At 42.9% G+C, this 20648-nt stretch overlaps 1 protein-coding gene across 1 annotated transcript; it reads right to left on the bottom strand.

Annotated features, from left to right (window-relative positions):
* Positions 1-121: 121 nt before the first annotated feature.
* LOC128305560 (myosin light chain kinase 2, skeletal/cardiac muscle-like) lies at positions 122-20040 on the bottom strand. Its single transcript, XM_053043063.1, has 5 exons — positions 19687-20040; positions 4774-5068; positions 4404-4545; positions 4097-4296; positions 122-1128 (listed from the first exon to the last, which is right to left on the bottom strand). The coding sequence occupies exons 1-5, from the start codon at positions 19718-19720 to the stop codon at positions 783-785; spliced, it is 1017 nt and encodes a 338-aa protein (XP_052899023.1). The 5' UTR covers positions 19721-20040; the 3' UTR covers positions 122-782.
* Between the last annotated feature and the right edge of the window lie 608 nt (positions 20041-20648).

The following is a 20648-nucleotide window of genomic DNA, read 5'->3' as shown; positions in this document are numbered from 1 at the left end:
GTGATATCACGCGTTTGCCCTGGGGCTCCTTTATTACAGACGCTCTCCCCCTGGCGTGGAAGCAGAACAGGGTTTCGCCGGGTTGAAAACGTGACTTTGAAGAATTGTACCGACTGTGCGACGGAAGCGTGATGACACGTGTAGAGCTGCTCCCGTTCACCTGCCTGTTTCCAACTCCAAAAAGCAAAAACCCGATACGTTATGCGCGATGATTGGTATCCAGTAATCTTAATTTTATTGCTAGTATATAACAAGTTAATTACAACCTATTCGATTCCTCGATGGAAAGGAAATAGAATTCAAGCTTCCTCTCGCTTCCTTGCGTAACCATTCCCTCCGTGTTGCGGGCTGTAGATGGGGGCGCCCAGAGTGCCATTCCATTATGCAACACTCAAGCACGAACGGAAACATCGGACCCGGTTTGAGGGGAAACGGATGAGGAGGAGGGAGCATTGGGGAGCAAGTGCGTGAGGTGTTGAGAGTGGTCATGGCGATAAGTAGGTGGGTAATAATATTCTCGCAATTAGTGGTGGTGAATCGGAAAGCAAAGGGAGCATGTGTCTATGTGTGTTTAAAGCAGTAACATTCCTCCACATTTATTCTTCCGCACTACCTACGGGTCGAGATGTCTTCCCGCTAGTCGTGAAACGTTGTTTTACAGTGGTCCCTGTTTGGTTTGTTCGTGTCCGATGATTTCCGACCGGTTGAATCTGCGTGTCTCGGCACCTCGGCGCGCTGTAACAAGATTAAAAAAGGAAGCCGTCTTCTACTCTCCCTCTCTCTCACACCAAATCATAATCGATCCGCGCACCCATTCGCCTCAGCGCAATGATCGTATTGACCGCCTTGATCCAGCGCTTCTTGATAACATAGCGTTTCAACTTTGTTTTTGTCACAGATAGCTCGGTGGTGCTCTGAGCTGTCGTTTCTGCGAGCCACGGATGCCGCAGGGCCTTCCGTGCCGTTAGCCGCTTCTCGCCGTCCCGCACCAGCAGCTTGCGGACGAAATCCTTCGCACTTTCCGACACCGCGTCGAACGATTTGTAGTCGAACGTGTACGTACCCTGGAGAACATTGGTCATCGTTGCCTGGTCGTCGCCGCCAACGAACGGTGACAGTCCGGACAGGCTGATGCCGGTGGAGTGATGTGATGTTTTGAGCATGGATGGAGCATGTTTTGATGATGGTGGCATGATGAGCAGAGAAAGACAGAGAGAGAAAGAGAGAGCGAGGCGTAAATACGTGATAAATGGAACCGCCGTTTCCGCGGAAGGATAACGAGAGATCATGGAAAAGAGAGATAAAGAAAGTATAAGGATGGTGGAACAGAAAACGAAATTGCAAAATATAAAAGCGAATGGTAGAAATTAAACGAACGATCGTGCGCTTTATCTGGAGGGTAATATTCGTATGCTTTTGTTAAGATATAATACAGCTTTTTGATGTATATCTTAATGATATTTGTACAAGAAACATATTTTCATATTGGATTCAAGAGTAAATAAGAAAATGCTTTACATATGAGTGTCACACTGCAGAATATTTTTAATTTTATAATTACAAAATTATTGATCGGCAATGAACAGGCACTGTGCAGCGAAAAAAACCCTCCATATAAAGCAAATCAATGATAAATAACATAAACATACACGTGTTTAATCTGTTAGTGGTGTGCACGGCGAGTTGCCTTAAAGATAGATCGAGCACACGATATACGATTAGCATCAGCACGCCCGGAGGTGCAATAAACACTCCTCTGGCGTCCTCTGGCATTCCGGATGGATTTTCCCTTCGGATGCCGGCCAGGTGTTGTGGGTGTGAGGGGTGTATGAATTTCAATTGCCATTCCGAGCTAGATGATGGAGGGAATTTCCAGCACGTGGTGATCGTGTGCTTTGTGGGTGGTTTTTGTTAGTTTCACCGCTGCTCCAATGTGCCACCGAGTCGTTAAAATTTTCCTGCACGAGATCGGTAAGGTTGGCAACGAGAGAAAAAAATTCCGGCACGTCACGGGATTTCGGAAAAATCATTCCGCCATGTGGGGATGTTCCTTTTCTATGCTAATTTTTACCCCTGTGGCGGGTGTGTGTGCGTTATGTCATATGGCGATGGCACTGGTGAATGAAACTGCAATGGTGAGAATGGGGATTGATTTGTATGCAATAGGGCGTATGATAATGAGATCGTTGGCACAGTGCTATGACTTGAACGGTGGGTTGAAGAAACTTAACAGGTAGTCGGGGAACCACCTTGAATAATAGCGGAATAATGTATGGAATTATTCGCATAGATTTGTAGGCTGATGATGAGTGGTTAAGTCTTTATTTGATCTTATAGATCTGTACGATGCGGTACTTAATCATTACGGGGGGATTTTTATATTTGTTTTTTTTTTTTTAATTTTCAATTAAAGCTACTAGTGACTAAATTTCTTAGTTTAGTTCTGTATTCAATAATAGTTATATTGGAAATATATAAAAAAAATAGAAATTAATTAATTAGCGGATTACGGAGTACGTGGATTAACATCGACAGATGAACATCATAAGCCAATACAGTCGTTACCCGAGATACGTGCCGAATTCGTTCCAGATAAACCCGCTTATTTATAATATCCTTTAAAAAATCTTTTGGATGATACTTATTTTCACGTTATGAAGCATTTTAAAATAATAAAATTTAGCTTTATTAAAAAAAATGTCATTTTATAATAATAAATTTAAAATTTAAAGTTTATGTTTGCCACAAACAAAACTAGAAAAACTGTTAAAAAAACGCACGTATTTCGGGTAAAGACTGTATAGAGAAACAGTTCTAACTAATGACCAAATTTAATGTATTAAAGTTAGATGTAGAAAATGGACAAGTGAACCATAAACGATGCATGATCAGCTTCGGGAGAAAAGCATATTACATGAAGCATAGTCTCCATTCCTCCAGAAAGCCCAACCTTTTGCAACGCGTTGATGGTTCACCAACTGCTGCTGTGAAGTGCACACGTACGAAATTGCGTACCCGGTTATACACTATCGACCGGGGCTCCGTCCATCGATTACCAGTAATAAAAACCAAATCAAAACAGTATGTTACCAAGAACACTTCTAGCACAGCTCTAGTGGAAATCGGAAACAAAATCTTTTGCACGCTTGAACGGCAGTTCGATCACAGTGCTGGTCAATACGCGGAGACACGAGAGTGAAAGGAGTGCATTTACAAAGGGTAAAGTTGTATTTTTCATTTTCTACATAATTACAACTACAAAAAAGAGGGAAGAAAAACCGATTAAATGGGCTCCAATTGATGAGAAGAGAATGGGAAAGAAATTTGGTAAAACATGAGCGGTAAAATTGTAATAAACAATTAAACAAACTAACAAAAATGGTAACAAAACCAAAGTAGCCAAAAACATGAACAAATACAGAGTACGAAAAAGATAGCAATAATAAAAACAAAAAAATAATTCAAGTAGAACACAAATAGTAAAACAATTAAAAAGAGGTAAAAAATGTTGAATAACAAATGGTAGAAAAGTATCAAACGGATGGATGAGCACAGTTTGAACGAAGTAATGTCTAGAGAACTTCGTTTCAAGTTCGAAGCAGAAGGTAGTAAACCCTGTTTTGTAAGGGTAATCGATGTCGGTCGAGCTAGCGAGAGACAGGACAGGAAGGAAATGGAAAATTTGTGAATGAATCAAGCGAACACCAACCGGGGAGGTTATTTCCGGTGTGAAGAAAAAAGAAAACGACTTAAACTACAAACACTCAAACCTGCATCGTGTTTCGCACAAGCGTGTCAGGCAGTGCGGTGATCGTTCGCGCACCTCATCGCCTCCTTTCGGTCTGGAGTCACGGTGCCGCGTCATGCTTGTTCGTGCGGTTCTAATTAGTAGCTCAATTACACCGTCCGTGTGGCAGGAGCGTATGCGATCGTAATGATTTGCGTCGGTCCTTCTCGAGGAAGGAAGCGGTTAGAAGCGATCATGATGCATCACATCCAACGGCAGCTGGACGATGGAAGCGACCAAGCGTGTAAAGTAACGTGCAGCAAGAAAGAAAAAAAACGGAAGCTGGCGCGTGTCGAGGGCAGTACTCACAGTACGTAGCAGATCACCCCCAGGCTCCACATGTCGGTGTAGAAGTAGATTTCGTCGAAATTAAGCACCTCCGGGGCGGCAAACTCGGCCGTACCGAACATCACCTGCAGCTTTTTGCCCGGATCGTAGCGACGCGCGAACCCGAAGTCGATGATCTTGATCCGGTTGCCCGTCTTTGTGAGGCAGAGAATGTTTTCTGGCTATGGGACGGGCCGGGGCAGAGCGAGTCGTAGGTGTGGTTCGATAGTGGAATGGAAAGTGAATCTTCTGAGGTGTGCATTGTGGGACGGTCGGAGGTTTGACTCACCTTCATGTCTAGGTGGATGATGCTCCGGCTGTGAATGTACTCCATGCCCTCGCAGATCTGCCGCATGAAGACGGCGCACGCTTTCTCCGTCAGCACGAAATCGTCGTCAATGACGCGCTCGAACAGCTCGCCACCTTGAATGCTGCAAACCCAAAGGGAAAAAACACATACACATGAGATACCGAGACCGAGATCGCGTCGCGTTGAGTAGCGAAGGTCGTCAACGGAATGGGTGAGTCGTAATAGCGCATAGCGCACGGGCGCGTTCAAAGTGTTAACAACTGTTTTTGGCTTTTTTTCTCCTAGAATTTTCACTTGTGGACCCGACACACACACACGAAGGACGAAAGCGGGCGGGGCCCATACTTACAGCTCGAGGATGACGTAGAATTTGTTCTCGTAGTCGAACGCATCGTACAGCTGGATCAGCCGCGGATGGTGCAGGCAGCTCATGATGTCGATCTCGCGCACCATGTCACCGCGATCCTTCTTCTTCTTGTACGGCACAATTTTGGCCGCCAGCTCCAGCCCGCTCCCCTTCTCCCGACAATGAAACACCGTCCCGAAGGTCCCCCGTCCCAGCTCTGGCAATATCTCGAACTGGTGTTTCGGGTCGACGTCCAGCTTGAGCTGTACCTCCCGGAAAGGGAACGCCGGCGCGAGGTCTGCAGAAAGGAGATGGGAGATGCGAGATTTGTTTAGCTGTTTCGTTTCAACCATTTATCTATCCACGCGCAAAGGACCTTGGGCTGGACAAGCGAATGGAAATCGGCTTAAGGGGTGCTTGTTTGGATCGTGTTTGTTTACTTCGGAAAAAAACATACGCCACAAAGTGTTTCTTCTGTGAACTCTTTGTGCTGGTAAGTCTAACCCAAGGGAGACGTTTGTCTAGTTGCCCAGAGGTTGTTCGGGATTGATTCACAGGACTTTTCTTAATTTTTTTAGGCAAACGAACACTATTCGATCGAAAAGATGGTAAGTCATATCAATGTAATGTCATAGTGATCTTGTTGAAAGCTGTATGGACTGTGTACATAAATTTCATTGAATTCCTCTCAGATTCCCTCAGAGTATCGTCCCGGACATAGATAATCTTTGACCTAAATAACTTAGGTATAGAAAAACATATTTCCCAATGTTATTCTTTTAAAGGATATTATTATTTGAACAGAATTAAATTCTAGAGAACACTGTTTGAGACTCTGACTGATCTGACTGAGATCACTGAGATCTGACTAAAGAGAAGACTGAAAATATCTTTCTTGAACTGAGTACACCTCTTTGGACTGGAATGCCTAAATCAATTAGGGAAACATTTCTGTACGAAATGTTAGTAGTAGATCATAGTAGTTAGAATATCACTTGATATTGGGTTGAGTGATTTTACCGCATAACGTGGCACACATTCTTCTCAAATCTTGATCACTGAACTGATCGATGTTAGAACCCGAAAATGACACTTTATTCAACTGAAATCACGCAGAACATCTGGAAGATTGAGACGACGAAAGTTGTATTTGTTTCGTAAGTTTGAAAAGAATCACTTATGCACTTCAGTGAATCCCAATTTGCACTTCAGTAAACTTTACACAACAAATTAACAGACTTTCAGCTGAATTAGCTCATAAAAACACACTAAACCACACAATAATATTTTTTTTCTACAAATTTAGATCACAACGCGCAGTATGCACAAGATCACTGTTCTAACGTCCCTGGTAGAAAGTTTTCCATGCTGTTCCTTTGGCTGTGCACAACCGACTGAAATCCGAAGCACCCCGGATCGGACCATACCTATGGCGAATCGCTTAATTGGACGTATTCGGATTACGATTCAGCACGGGCAGCGTAGAAGCGAACACGACCACGATCACGTTTAATATTTCGTCCTTTGGCCTCCGCCATTGACCGTGGCCGCAGCACGCTGTTCGGTACGCGGCGTATCGTTTCGCTGATGGTGATGCGTAGTGACACGGGTTTGCCTCCAAACGTGAAACGTGACAGCAGTAGGGAAGAACGCACCAACCTCTTGCATTGGTAGGAGTGGAACGCTGTGGAAAATGGCTCCGACATTTATGTCACTTTCCCACCCGCTATGGGGTTGACCATGAGGTCCAACCACAGAAACGGTTCAAACAATACGAAACAACCGACTGCTCTAGCGTCGAGGGACACCGGGTTTCTTTCGAGCGTGATGCCGGGATTTTCCGCACCCGTGTCTCCATAACAGAAAAGAACGCTTCGAAACCGGTGCACCACTGGCACTGGTCAGTCTCCCAACATTGGTTACCTTCCTGCGCAGGATCCAATAAATCAAATCAATTAGGGAATTAAATGGCGGTGCTCACAGCGTGACGGTCTCTGTTCGGTAACGTTTGTGTCTTTGGGTGGGTTTCAATCTACCGTGACCGTTCGCTGTGACTAATAGCCGGCTTTGAGAATGGGCAGCATGATGCTGTGACGCTTTTTATTGCTTGGGATGAACCGTTTTTCTCGCGAATACTCGCACTGCATATGCACGCCAGCTGTCGGCTTTGAGATGCAACACGGGACTTCCATCAGTAGGAGAATGGTTTATTTTTATTATTGCAGATGGTTGGACTGAGTTCGAGTTGGACGAAATCGTTTGAAGTTCAAAGGAGTAGTGGTTTTATTGTTCTATTTTAAACAAACTACATCAAGTTGTAATATTTGCTGAATTCTTACACTATTATTTCAATTGTCAAAATTATTACAAACGGTTGTAAATAGAATTCTCGAAGCATACTTAAAAGCTGTTTAAATTAAACATAAATTTTATAGTAGTTGTAGTTGTTGTGGTGGATGAGTGGTAGCTATAATTTAACGCTCCTCATCACACAATCAATTAAATGTGAATTTTATGTCCAAAACAAACGATCTCCATTTCACAACAATTTCTACCGCAAACGTTGAATGAGCCTGCAGTAGGTGTGGTTGTAAGTAATATTGTTTTACTTCAACAATACTACACAAACAAGTAGCGATCGCCACATCCGGCCCATCGATGGAAGATGGCTCGTCCGTCCGTCTCAGCTGTTCCACACACTTTCACGAGAAGACGCCGGCCACATGTAGGAAGAGATCACGAATAGACGACTACGCCTACTGAGACAAACAGTGGTTCGATTCGGGTCGGGGAGGCAGATGTAAATGAAAGTTAAATTATTGTTCTAAAGAAGCAAAGCAACCAACGCTGTCCTGTCCATTTTCTCGCTCCGTTTGCGCGTGTGGTTGTCTGTGCGCGTCTTGATTGTTGATGGTTTCGGCATGCGTTTGCTTGGAGCTTACGGACGCGAACATAGTAAAACGTACATGCAAATGTATAACCACACAAAAATAGACACCCAACACAGGCGTGTTGTGTGACAGGCGTGGATTTGAATTCGCGATGAAATTTACCGCCGAATCTCGCCCAGATATCCCATTGAACGCAATTTGTTGTCGGTTTGTAAAACAATCTTTACCCCACATGAAACAACAGAGAGGATTCATGAAGAGGAGGTTGTTGGAGGGGGAAAGGTTTGATGAGGAACCGAAAATATACACAATTATAAAGTAAACAAGGAAGAGCAAAAGTAGTAAAGAACGTAAGACAACGCCTGGGTTTACCTTCGAAATCGAGAGTTCAAGAGCAGCAAGAGACATTGTCAGGCGATTGATATTGAAGATTTTGTGATTTTTTTTACGAAAGGAAATTTTGATAATTTAATTTATTGTAATAGATGTTTAAAGCGAAATCATTTGATGATCCTCGGCGCGAACGAACTCGAAATAAGATGATTGATTTATGAATGAAAGAGAGCTGATTGGAAAATTTATAGCTTGTAGCTATAGTTATTAAATCTAAATTTTACATTTTACTGCTTACTACAAATTTTACTAATTTTTACTTTATTTTTACATCCTCGAGACCGAGGTTATTTGGGTTTCAATTGCTATTCGCTGGTTAGCATGATTGGATTGTTAAAAGATTTCTGTTTTCCCGATAGTAATAATTGCTGTTTGTGGTATTTGTACAGCGAAGTTGGATATTTTACCCAAAACTTCACCTGATTAGTACGTCAGCATAGCTTCACTTCCTTTATCTGCACAACCGAAGTCAGAGTCACTACGAGCTGCGAAACAAAATACATTGTCTCGCCACGGTGTCCCATGTAGCGAAACTCTTCCCGTGTGCGTCTAACGAACACAGCACGACAGTGTGATGCTTGGTAGAGTGGTTGGTAGAATCTATTTTCAGCATTGACCACTGCCGCCACCAGTAGCGATTGTCCGATCCGCGATATGGTCTACGTACCACGCACCGAACAGCTGTGCAGAGTTTGGTGATAAAAATCCCGGATCGCAAATCTCAATGGCAGTAACGTTTCTAGCTCTGTGTTTAAAAAAGAAAAACCGGTATTGGTATGCGCCTCCGGGAGTTCAAACTTTTAATGGCGCGTCACATAAAAATTAGTATCTGTTTTCGTGGTGTACATTTTAATTTGTAGCGTTTGTAGTTGTTTCTTTTTGTCTTTGCGAGCTGAGCTGCGTAGCTCCGAAAGGAAGTATCAATTTTAAGCGTTCAACCGTCCCGAACCGTCGCGGCAAACACACATCTGGTCGCTCTGGTCGCAGACCGTTTGCATTCCAACACATCTGGAAAATATAGCCGAAACCGGTGACAAAAATCATCACTCCGCTGTAATGGTGTGTTTTATGCTTTCGCTTTACGAGCCGAATGCGATCGTTTCGGGATGTTTTGAGGCGAGGAAAAATACGGCGAGGAAACGATACGATTGGGTTTGCTACAAAAAAAAAACAACCAAATCACCCCGCAGCCAAACAGGAAATGTTCTTGTCAAATCTTCGACCACTTTACCCACCCAGAACACACGCGGTTGGCAGCAACGCTAGTGGTTACGTGCAGCAGCTTGGAATAACCGTACCGTTTGGCACAAAGCCCCGGCACGAAAGATGCGCAGCTCGCTACGTGTGATGTCAGCTTAGAGACAAGCAAAGAAAATGCATTTAAAAAAATAAAGAAAAACAAGTTTTTGGTGCATAATTTAACCACTGCACCAGTTTCTTTTCGTTTTTGCTGGGCCAAAAGATCAAGTGCAAGGCGAATGTTCATTGTCCGACCGGTTGCGAGCGAGCTGAACGACTGAGAAAGAGAGAAGCAGCCGTGTTTTGTACGTGTGCGTGCACACTAGTCAAACAAGTCGTTCACTCTTTATGTGATGACTCTTACCCTCCCCCCCCCAGGGGTGGAGACGGTAATTAGTCGTAAAATTTCGACTCCATCTGTGCATCGGGCCACGGTCACGGACTGAGTAGAACATTATTTTCCACCGCGGGCAGTGTTTGTTTGGTTGCCAATTTTGTTGACGTACGGTGTGTTCATAAAATAAACATCAAGAGGGATGAGGGTGGCACAGGGCGGGTGCATGGAAGGAGGGAAGTTTAATGTATTTTTTTCTAAATCTGTCTATTAAAATGTATTTTAATTCTTCGCCAAAATCTTTATTGTCCAACATTAGTCATCAAACTCATTTGGAAACTTCTTTGTCGGGATCAGGATCTATTTTCTCTATTATTTCGGTTGTTCTTGGTTTTGCTTTTTGTTTTAATTTTAAAATGGAATAATTATTTTCTTGCTCTCGAGTAAAGAGTATAGGAATTTGAGTGTTTTTGCGATGATAGAACAACGCAAGCGCCTGTCACCACAAGCGCAGCATATGACATTTCAACGTACTCATTAGACACCACAACTCCAGCAGGTATAGTTCAATGCAAGCACATGATATCATAATGGCAGCACCGATTATCATAAAACTCGTACGACGGAAGTAGTAAAGTACGATCCGAACAGTATAAACGCACTTTAAGAAGGATTTTGACAAGCGATGTTTGATGTTCGGATGGTACTGCTTCTGAGTTTAGTATTTTTTATTTAGTGGAATATTTTTGGACAGCTCATAATATAGATTTTCTAATTAATCCCACCATATCTTCTTACCAACGATAATCAATTCTTGAATATAAGCTAGGTTTGTTAGCGCTAACTCTCGTATCCCTACGCCTGTTAACGCGAGTTCTCTTTTTCAATCTAACCACCGAAAAGACAAGACGACTTTAAGTGATCGCGTCATCCTTCTCGTGCTCCCTTTCCGGAATAAACATAACGTAAATCCTCCAACTATTACAATCCTTGTGTACTTATTATGATAAATATTCTACTGTTTTATAATTAATGTTAGCGCGTGGGAAAATACCTTGTTAATTCATTCAATAATTGGTTCGTTGTGTCGAGAACTATAGCCGAATAGTTCTAGCTTTCTTTGACTTTATTAGCCCGTAGCTATCCCATCCCGTCCAGATGGGGTTTTGGTCCGGTAGTGTCGTGTGAATCAATTCGATTTTCTCAGTAATGCATCATACCTTATCACCATTTTCATATGCTATCATGCATTAGTCTACGACATGATGCCACCAACACAAGCACGATACATTCTCACCTGCCTTCTGCTTCTGGGTAATAGCAGGAACTGCATTTGTTGGCCCTACCATCATTCCCATTGAAAAGTCTCGCATTCTTCCTTTTTGGCAGAACGTAAACACTGCAAAAACGTGAAATGGCGCAATCGAAATAATTCCCCCAACACCACCATCACCACCAAGTGTCTCCCGGGCCTTCGCCCTTCGGTGGGGGAAGACAACAGGCCGCGTCTCTACAACACCATGCCAGACAAACGCTCGAGTGTTTGATTTATGTCTCGGTGACCTTCACGATTTATAACGCTGCTGTCGCGATCTGTCGCGTCGCGAGGCCATCCATTAGCATGCGCCCGTTTGGCGCAGGTGTCGTAAAGGATGCTGCGCGTAGATTCGATCGCAGGAAACAATACCCGGTTCTCCTGAAGCAGTACAATAAAGGGGTGTTTTTTAAACTATTTCAGAAAGATTGCTTTCAATCGAAAAATGTGCTTCCCGTTAGCACATAAGCTCGCGACAAGCATCCGTAATTCTGTAGCCCTTCGATGTCGTATCGTTTGGCGTTTGGCATCGGCAAGGACCGATGTTCACCTTTGGTACGGTCGTTGGCTGTGGGTTCGTCTGCTGATCGGTCCCATCTGGCATGATCCACTCGTATGAAAGTGAGGATGAAAATGAAATACAAATAAAAGTCTACCTCTGTGTGTGTGTGTTGTGACTTTTTCCCTCACGCATGTGTATTGGTGTGCTGCACCGTACCAACTACCGGGCGTCTCCATTAGAGTGAATGTTACACGGTGGCGGCAGGTTTGATTTTCCGCTCTGAACCACCTTGACATCCGGTGAGTGTATACGCGTGACCTTGACGCACGCCATAAAGCGTGTCTCCCTCGGGCACGTTTATGTTGTTTATGTTGAACACGGTACGTACGGGTCGATGTTTTACCGTCGGGACAATCACAGGACTGTGGCGCACAAAAGAGGAAGGAAAACACTTTCGCTTTCGTGCCAAATCGCGAAACAAGCAGTTATTAGCAAATATGTGAGCATACGGGGCATCGGTTGGTGATCGCCAAACCACCGCACTGTACGGAACGCTGGCTGAACATGCGCCCAACTGCGCCACGGGGTTTTTGGGTTGTTGTTTTCTTTCCGCTGGGCATAACGCGCGTTACGCAATCAGTTCCGCCCGACGTCTGTAAACAACGGCACAGCTCTGCAAGGCAGCAGTGAAAGGATGAGACAGCAAACAGGGGTAACGATCTGATCGTTCATTCACACATCGGTCAAAACTCGGCCGGGCAGGACCTCGGTGCAGGCATTAGTGCGCCGTGTTGTTGAACTCTCTAGGGCAGTGGTTTAATGGCAAGTGCTGCCATTGACGCTTAATTGAAGATTTATTAGCATTTCTGTGGTTTAATGCGTTTAACTTGATTTTGGCATTTTGTACACATTCGAAACATTTGAAGATTATTTTACGATAGTTGAATTGATGCAAGGAAAGGAATTTGAAATCACACGTGTTTGAAGAAGACACTCATCAAGAAGATCTCGACAGGAAAGAACTTGAATTAAAAATTATAAAAATTCAGATTAAAATCGATAGTTTTCAAAATAATAATTAAAAATGGCTGAAAATCAGCTTGGCAAACATTTCGAAACACAATGCTTCTGTGCAGGAATTTAAAATAGAAATCACACTGTAACGTACAAATTGCTCTGTACATTTGCACCAACAGACTTTGGCGATGGACCTATTTTCGGTCTTTCGGCGATTGCACTTTCCATCTTTATGGTCGCTTAATCCCATCTGTCGTCTTTGTACTGAGATATAAAATGCATAATATATGGCATAAAGTACCTCTTTCAAACGTTGTGCTTGGGTTCAATTTGGTTACAATAATTTGCCATATATCTTATCATGTTAGCGTGAACAATCATGTTTAAAGAAGCAAATACCTAAATTTTTCCTGAAAACTAAAATAATAAAACCCATAGGCAGCGGTATTACATCATCCGTGGAGACGATGGCACGACCCATGCCGTCATACGTACATGACTCGGTGACGCATATGTACAGCATTGGCAGGGCGTCACACACTAACCAGATGTTATCGTCCAATTGTCGGCATGGGAAAAATGCAAAAAACATAAAAAAGTGGGCGAATAATCTAGCCAAAAAAACCAAACACCTCGAACCGACAAAATGGTCGAATCAAGATCAGCACAACAATGCAGCAGCAGCAGCTGTTGTGTGCTGATGGGACCAACCAACCGTCTGCCAGCGTCACTACCGAGCGAAGATGCGATTGGCAGTGGGAAACGTTTTGCACACCCCCGTTTGGAATTTCGATGGCCGGGGGTAGCGACGAGCGCAACAAGCCGCCTTCAAGATGTTTGCATTCGGCAGGAATTTATTTGGTGCGTATCGATAGACGATCGCTCGGGAAGGATTGTTTTACCACGCCACCGTTGCGTACACGCTTCTTCGATCTTGATCTGGCTCGATATGGGGTTGGGTTATTTTCGTTACCGGTTAATTAGAGCGGATGCTGTTTCATTGCGTATTAAAAGACGTTAGTGTTTATCTAAACGTGCAAAAGATGGCTGGTGAAGAAATTAATATTACGACCAGAATAAGGGGCTTGAGTTAATGAAGGCCCTTTTACTGATCGATATTATGTTTTTGTGGGCGTTCAGAAGCGATTTTCTATATAAGCGCGTTTGTTTCAAATTCATGAGTCATTAAACCGAATAAATGTCTTCGAAATTCTGAAGATTCAAGAATCGTTTGACGATTCTTCAACTCTCAAGAATCGTCAGAAATTGACAATTTCTAATACAATTTGAACGATTCTCTAATTTATCGAGCGTAAGATTAATGAATCTTCAAAATTTTTATGAACACTTTACGTTTCTAGCTTCTCAAACAATTTTTGTTATACATATGTAATAAGTACAGCATTTAAGTACGGTTAATGTTTGATGAAATTGTGAGATTTCATGAATGTATATCAATTCATGACGATGCTCAGAGGGATTTTTGGCCCCGTATGTGTGGAAGGATAATGTAGGAGTCACTATAATGACGAGCTTTATGAGCTGTACGGCGAACTTACTGTCGTACAGTGGATTATACGCGACAGGTTCCGATGGGCTTGTCACGTCATGAGAATGACACCGGACGACTTAGTCCGTAAAGTCTGTTTAGCTCGTTGACATGGACCGAGGAGCCGTGGTAGGCCCAAACTAAGATGGAGTGATGGCGTTGATGCGTCCGACAGCAATAATGGATTGGATCTATAATAGTACGGTCGGAATAATGGACGAAATAAGACGACGACGTTCGAGCTTGAGCGGTTTAGAGGACTCCTGTGTTGGATTATCAAGCAAGATATCATGTAGCCTATAGGTAATGTTCAAAAGAGCTACTGATCATACTGATATTCGTGTGCAAACCATTAAGAAGATAGGTTTAGTTCTTTCCAACATCCTGCAGTAGGCCAAGACCGCGAAGCGATTGTAGCACCGGATAAGTAAGTAATCAATTATATGAATTCATTTATCATTAGGTATTCAGGAATCTTTTATATTAAAATATTAATCTTTGAGGTTTCATTCGTCTTATGAGAATCGATTTATGAAATGAATTACTCCGTACTGAATTTGTATAAAGAACGTTTCTCTAATAATTTCTTAAACACAACACTAAAAGTCTAAACACACAAACTAATGTTTGAAATGTTGTTTTTGGGATTATGCTCATATAATTTCAAACAACGTTTCGGGTCAACTTGTCAATTTAGATTGATTGTTTGCACCACGTGTCTACACAACATGACGATCGGGAGATTTGTTTAGATCATCGAGGTTTCATCGAGGCATCGAGGAAGAAAAACACACCGTTTCAATGTGTTTCCTTATTGCGGCTGGCCTCGATCATCCACACGTTCCACATACCATCTCGGTCATGTACAACAAATCTCCGCTAATCCCGGGAATCAATTATCGCGTCCAACGCGACACATTACACCGTCAGCACGCGGTAAAGACGCGATTAGACGGATCAACCGGACCAGAGTGAAACGGTTCATGCCTTGCCGCGTACGCATTAAAAGGAACTCCCTTATCTCCCAGCCAGTGTAAACGTACGCTTTATTGCCGGTGGAGTGTCAGTGTCCGCTCCGTTCCTCGAGGGAGGGGTTATGCAACATCGCCATCACAAAACGTGTCCGCCTGAGAAAATCATGCAGCAGAAAGGCAGAAAAGTACACACTGCCAGCAGTGGCAGCCCTCCCAGATCGAGGAAGGAAGAAACCATCACCAAAAAGCATCGAAGTGTGAGACATTTCAATTCTAATTTTAGTTGACACTATGCCAAAGTACCGAACGGGTCCGGGGGGCCGCCGGTTTGGACGCGACGCAAAGCGGAAAGGGAAAAGGGCCCGGAATCATTTTTGGCTCGCAATCGACCCGATCGGACCATAAACCGCATTCCCGCGCGCTGGACAGCGACCTGGGAAGGAAACAATTTTCCACCGTAAGCGATCGTCCGAACGCGATCATTATGATGTGTTTGCACGGCCGTAGCTATGCACACGATCGTTACGGTGGATTGATTTATTGCTGGCAAATATTTTCATTGACAAATACGCCAAATTATGGGTGGGTCGGCAAAGGTAGCAAAAAAAAAAGCCGCGATCGCAACGGTCGCCGTGTCAGAATCGTGATGATCATTTTCATTAGCATTTGGTGCGAGAGCGGGCAATTATTTTCATTCGACCTGACAGCTTGTAAAACTTGCCGTGATGCCGTTTGCATTCTTGTTGTTATTGGTCAACAACAGAGCAACATGACTGTTCACTTCCTGCTTTAGCGGCTGGAAAGAAAAACAGTGTGTTGTTTGCGAAAAGATCTACGAACCGCGAGACTTTCGATGACACAGGCAGTTTGAAAATAAATTTGCAATAATATGCAAAAATAAATAACAACCGGTTATAGCAATGGGAGTGTGAAGGGAATGCGCTTCACCGTTGAGCATGTGGTGGTACTTGAAGCTTGCCAAAAATGAATGAAATTTCACATCCCTTATGTGTTGGGATGCAAACATAATCATCCAAATGATGGAATTTTTTTCTTGTTGAATGGGTACTTGCAATTTATACTTCTAAAATTTTAAGAAAAGTATTATTTAAAGAGACAGTGTTATTGCATACACAAAAACAAGCTAAAAACAAGCGCCGCTACCATACGGCCTTAGGTCAACACAAGATCTAAGTAGTGAACAAGAACAATTCATCGTTCTGCAAAATCAAACAATAATTTTGAATATTAATAAAAAAATTAGGCCTTCGGCATCACATAGATAATCAACTGCTTTAGTTCATTTAAGATCCTGTCAATTGATTTCTCAGCGTGCAAGAAGTTGGAATTCTTTAGAAGGAGTATCCATTGAAGTAATGTTCACAATTGTAGCGGGTTAATATGCTACACCCACAGACAGTTTCTAAACTAACTACAGTCGATATAATAATAATACATAAAAACCCCAGTATTTGAGGACGAATCGTCTTGATTCTCGCTTACATGAATAAGATACGCTTAGTAATTTCTGCAGACCAGTTTATCAATAATAATAATCAGTTTATCAGTTTATGTATTGAATTATGCCATTTGTCAAATAAGGGACCTAGTAGTAATGCTTGATACTAATGCTAGGACTAATATTTGTAAATAATCAAACGAACAAACTTTTATCTTTGACTTTTATCAAGACACCGATACTTACTATGCCTTGAATGTAGACACAAATTGTTATGAATCTCCTTTACGTTCATCGACAACTTGCCCTTATTCAGATCTCACAAACAGCGTGTCGAGTATTTCGAATTTCACGAAAATATTACGCTATTTTTTGTTCAATTACGTTTCCTTCAGTAGAGATTTGGCAGAATGTAGTTTGCAACTTTCGTGATCACTGTTTACCTGTGGTAGACAAGGCCAACCTAACGATCATGATTAAGTTTTATTATTAGGCTGTTGCTCCTCTTCTCGCTAGCTTAACGACCTACTAGATCATACGCCTGTCATTTCTGGCTCATCAGATTTATTTTATTACGTAGCCCGTTAGCCCGTAGCTCGGGAAATTAGTCCTTACTACAGTGGATTGGTCCGGATGGGATTTTGAACCGGTACTATCGTGTGAAGATTGGTGCTGCTTCCAATACATGAACTAGGAATGTTGAAGATTACAATGACCTAATATTATAATATGCTATATATAAAAAGCTCTATATTCTTCATCGGTTCGATCAATACTGGAGTTAAATTCAGTAACGTGGATCTTATTTAGTGAAGGTTGGTATTACTGAGCCTGCCATGGCTACCATGATCGTTGGTGAGATGTCATACCTTACTCTAAGCGTGCTCTAGAAAAATTGTATGGGTTCCTTATAGAAACAATCAATAAGATCCAGTGATCATCATGTGGAAAATATTATTGTTAAGTCGATCAATAGCAGATTTGAATTCTGTATAAATATTACTACTCCTCTGACACTGAATGCAAGAGGAATAACGCTGCGATTTAATCGGAACAATCAATCGTTTTTCACCAGTTTGGAGCAACCTGTCGGGAATCTAACAAGTTCTCTTCCAATTACTGAAAACACACAAATCTTGGGTACAGTGAGATCCCCAAAAGCACATGGAAATAAAAATGAGATCCTCATCAGAGGATATAAAAGGAGCCTAAATTTGTGGCTCAACCTCTCTCTTTGTTTTTACACCTCTTGGTCTGCAGACAAGACAAGTAACCCCATTTGTGAACCCCAACGGCTCTTATCAGAGCCAAGAATATTTTGAAAGATACAAATTTTGACAAAGTCCAAAAACACAACGTAGGACATCCCCCGGACGGATCACTCCCTACAAATCTCATTTTAATGCGTTGAGCAACTTCACAACGGTGTTCATACCGTGCGGAATGGACACGGTACAAGGTTGAACTCAGAGCTGAAATTTCCACCATAAATTGTTAAAAAATACATTTCAACATCAATGATTTAACATTCTTCACGAAACGTGCCCCTTTGAATTGTAAGTGTCCATATTTCAATTTATAATTATCAACACAGTTCGTAGCATTTTGGACAGCTCAGCGGAAAGGAGCTCTGTTGCCGACCCATGAATGAATACCAACCATTCACAAATCCCACATTACGTGGCGCACGTAAAGCAAACCGAGGGGTCAACTGTTACCCGTACACAATTTTGGCTTTCATCTACGGCTACCTCGAAGGAAGAAAAAAAAATCCATCATCATTTCTTGACGATTTGTGAGCTTGCGGTTAGTTCTTCCATCACGCTCGACAGTGTGCGCAATTAATCAACGCGCGAGCGGCCACACTTCCAACCAGAACTCCACATATCAAATCGATCAAGCGCAGCGAGCCGACCGGAATGGTTGAATTGAATAATTGCAGTACCAGCTGGACACGTGAAGAGGAGGGATGGGAGGGGGAGAGAGGGGGGGGGGTTTACCTCCCTTCCTGAGGTTACCATAGTAACAGCGGGTGCGACCGTGTGCGACCAATAATTCAACCTAATGTTACGGCCGACCAATATGGAGACGCATGGTTGCTTGTAGAATGGCGCGACCGGGAAGCACCTGGAGCGTGTGCTATAAACGCACAGGTTTGACTATGTAAAAATGGTGATCGCGTGCGGTTGTGTGAACCACGTAAACATTCCACTACGCACACCAAACACCTCGTCCGCTTCCCCGTTTTCGCTGCAGATCAGTGTGTGTGATGAATGTTTACGTGCCGCCAAATCTGTCCGTGCGAATATTACTGCTATTATTCTTACTGTGAGCGGTTATTCTCGTTCTTCTTGCTATACGGCTTGTGCTTGCTCGTTTTGCTTTCTCCATTCACTAGCCGTCCGATGGGCTCATTGTCGTCGAAAAAATGGTGTAAAGTCGCACGCCACCACAGCGTCCCCCAAACCAGCATTTGACGTCAAACGGTCATCCTAATTGCGTTTGCTACCATTTCTACATCATTTTCCGACCATCCACGACTCGCAACGGTACGGGAAAAAAGGTGGGAAGGAAAAAGGGAATGATAAAAAAGGACACGAAGCGTGCTGCTGGTGGCCGGTAGCGTTTGCGTTCGCCCCCGGGTCTGGTTCGCTCAGCACGGTCCAAACCCCGCGTGGCAGGAAAATAAACGAGCTACATTGTTTACCGATCGAGACAGCGGTAACGGCGTCGTAAAGTACGTGCCGGCAGCAGAACGGGCACCGGGTGCACTTTGGGTTTCCAGGGCGCGGGTAGCTTTGTGCACGACTCTGCAATCATGCGAACGCGGAAATAGCCCATTTGCGAATGGTAATTCGGGGTGAAAATATATCGCGATCGACGATCGCTTATGTTGGTGCTGAGTGAGGAAAGTGTAGTTTAACGCGCATGTTAATTGTTTAATTATTGCAAATCGTTCTATTATTGGGTACAACAGCAATGAACTCATAAGGTTTGAAGTTTTTCTCTTTAGCGGAAAAAGCGAAATATAAACTACTTTATTAATTGAAATTTTATAACTGTCATTACTATCGATAACAAAGGACGCAATCGAAAAAAAAAATACAATTTTTGGTTTGGTCTTTAATATATCTTTTCTTTACTTTTTACAACCTTTTTAGATAACTCTTAATATTTACCTTTAAATCAGCTTATTTTTCAAGTGCGAGATTTTTAGCAGATTTTTTTTTTTTTAGACCTTACCTTTTATTGGATAGTTTTCATCAACTTTATACATGATGAAGCCTTTCTTTTGTAGTCTTAGAGGGTGGACGTTGTCTTTTGTAGAGTTTCAGTTGAGTGTTCCTTGGATGGAAAGGGAAAATCACCGGAACACGCTTCAAATCACAGCTTATGTAAGCAAGCTGTTGTTATCTTAGGAAAAGGTTATCGCTAGTACTGTGCACTTCTGTAACACTTAACAACAAGTAACTAGACACTATGTATCACTGCTTTAGGCGCTTAATAACTATTCCCTGTTTACAGTGTAGCTAAACTTTTATATTATTTTTCCCCCATTTCATTCACATCACATATCATTCCAACCAAACGATGCACTCTTATGTCACAATTATTCACGTTGCATTTGCACTATTCTTCAATATTTCGAACTTGTAATCGTTTGCAGTTTTCCTACACGATCGTACTACACTCGACAACCAACGTCCATTTTGTGATCGATCTACTTGAACGGTTCCTGCTTTGTACCGCACACAATGTTCGCTCAGCTGTGACCGAATGCTGCGCGATATCGGGCAGGAAGAGATGGAAAAGCCGCGTACGGATCGGTCCAACAGGCCAGATCCAACTCACAGCTTCCTCGAAAAGTCAGTCGCGTTCTAGCATCGATTTTAGCAGACCACAGCAGCATTCTCTCGGCATACTCACGCTCTCCACACTAACAAGAGAAAGCATAACGTGCTCGTTCGATTGGATGTTTTCCTTGCGCGAGGTTTCTCTGGCTTTGGGTAAATGTTTTGAGCAGATTGCTTGAACCCCGTGGCCTGGCAGGTGAAGCGGGTTGGATCGGTATCTCTTATGTTAATTCAAGAGTTGAGTGATTAACCCAGACTTACTGACCTCCAAATATGCAGACGCCGAGCAAGAACAGCGTGAGTGTGTTAAACTATAGTGGCAACACAGCATAGGCCTTGGGTGGATGGATT

This window comes from Anopheles moucheti, chromosome 3, assembly GCF_943734755.1.
Source record: "Anopheles moucheti chromosome 3, idAnoMoucSN_F20_07, whole genome shotgun sequence".
In the NCBI taxonomy this organism is placed as follows: domain Eukaryota; kingdom Metazoa; phylum Arthropoda; class Insecta; order Diptera; family Culicidae; genus Anopheles; species Anopheles moucheti.
This window is presented reverse-complemented; position numbering and strand designations above follow the sequence as displayed.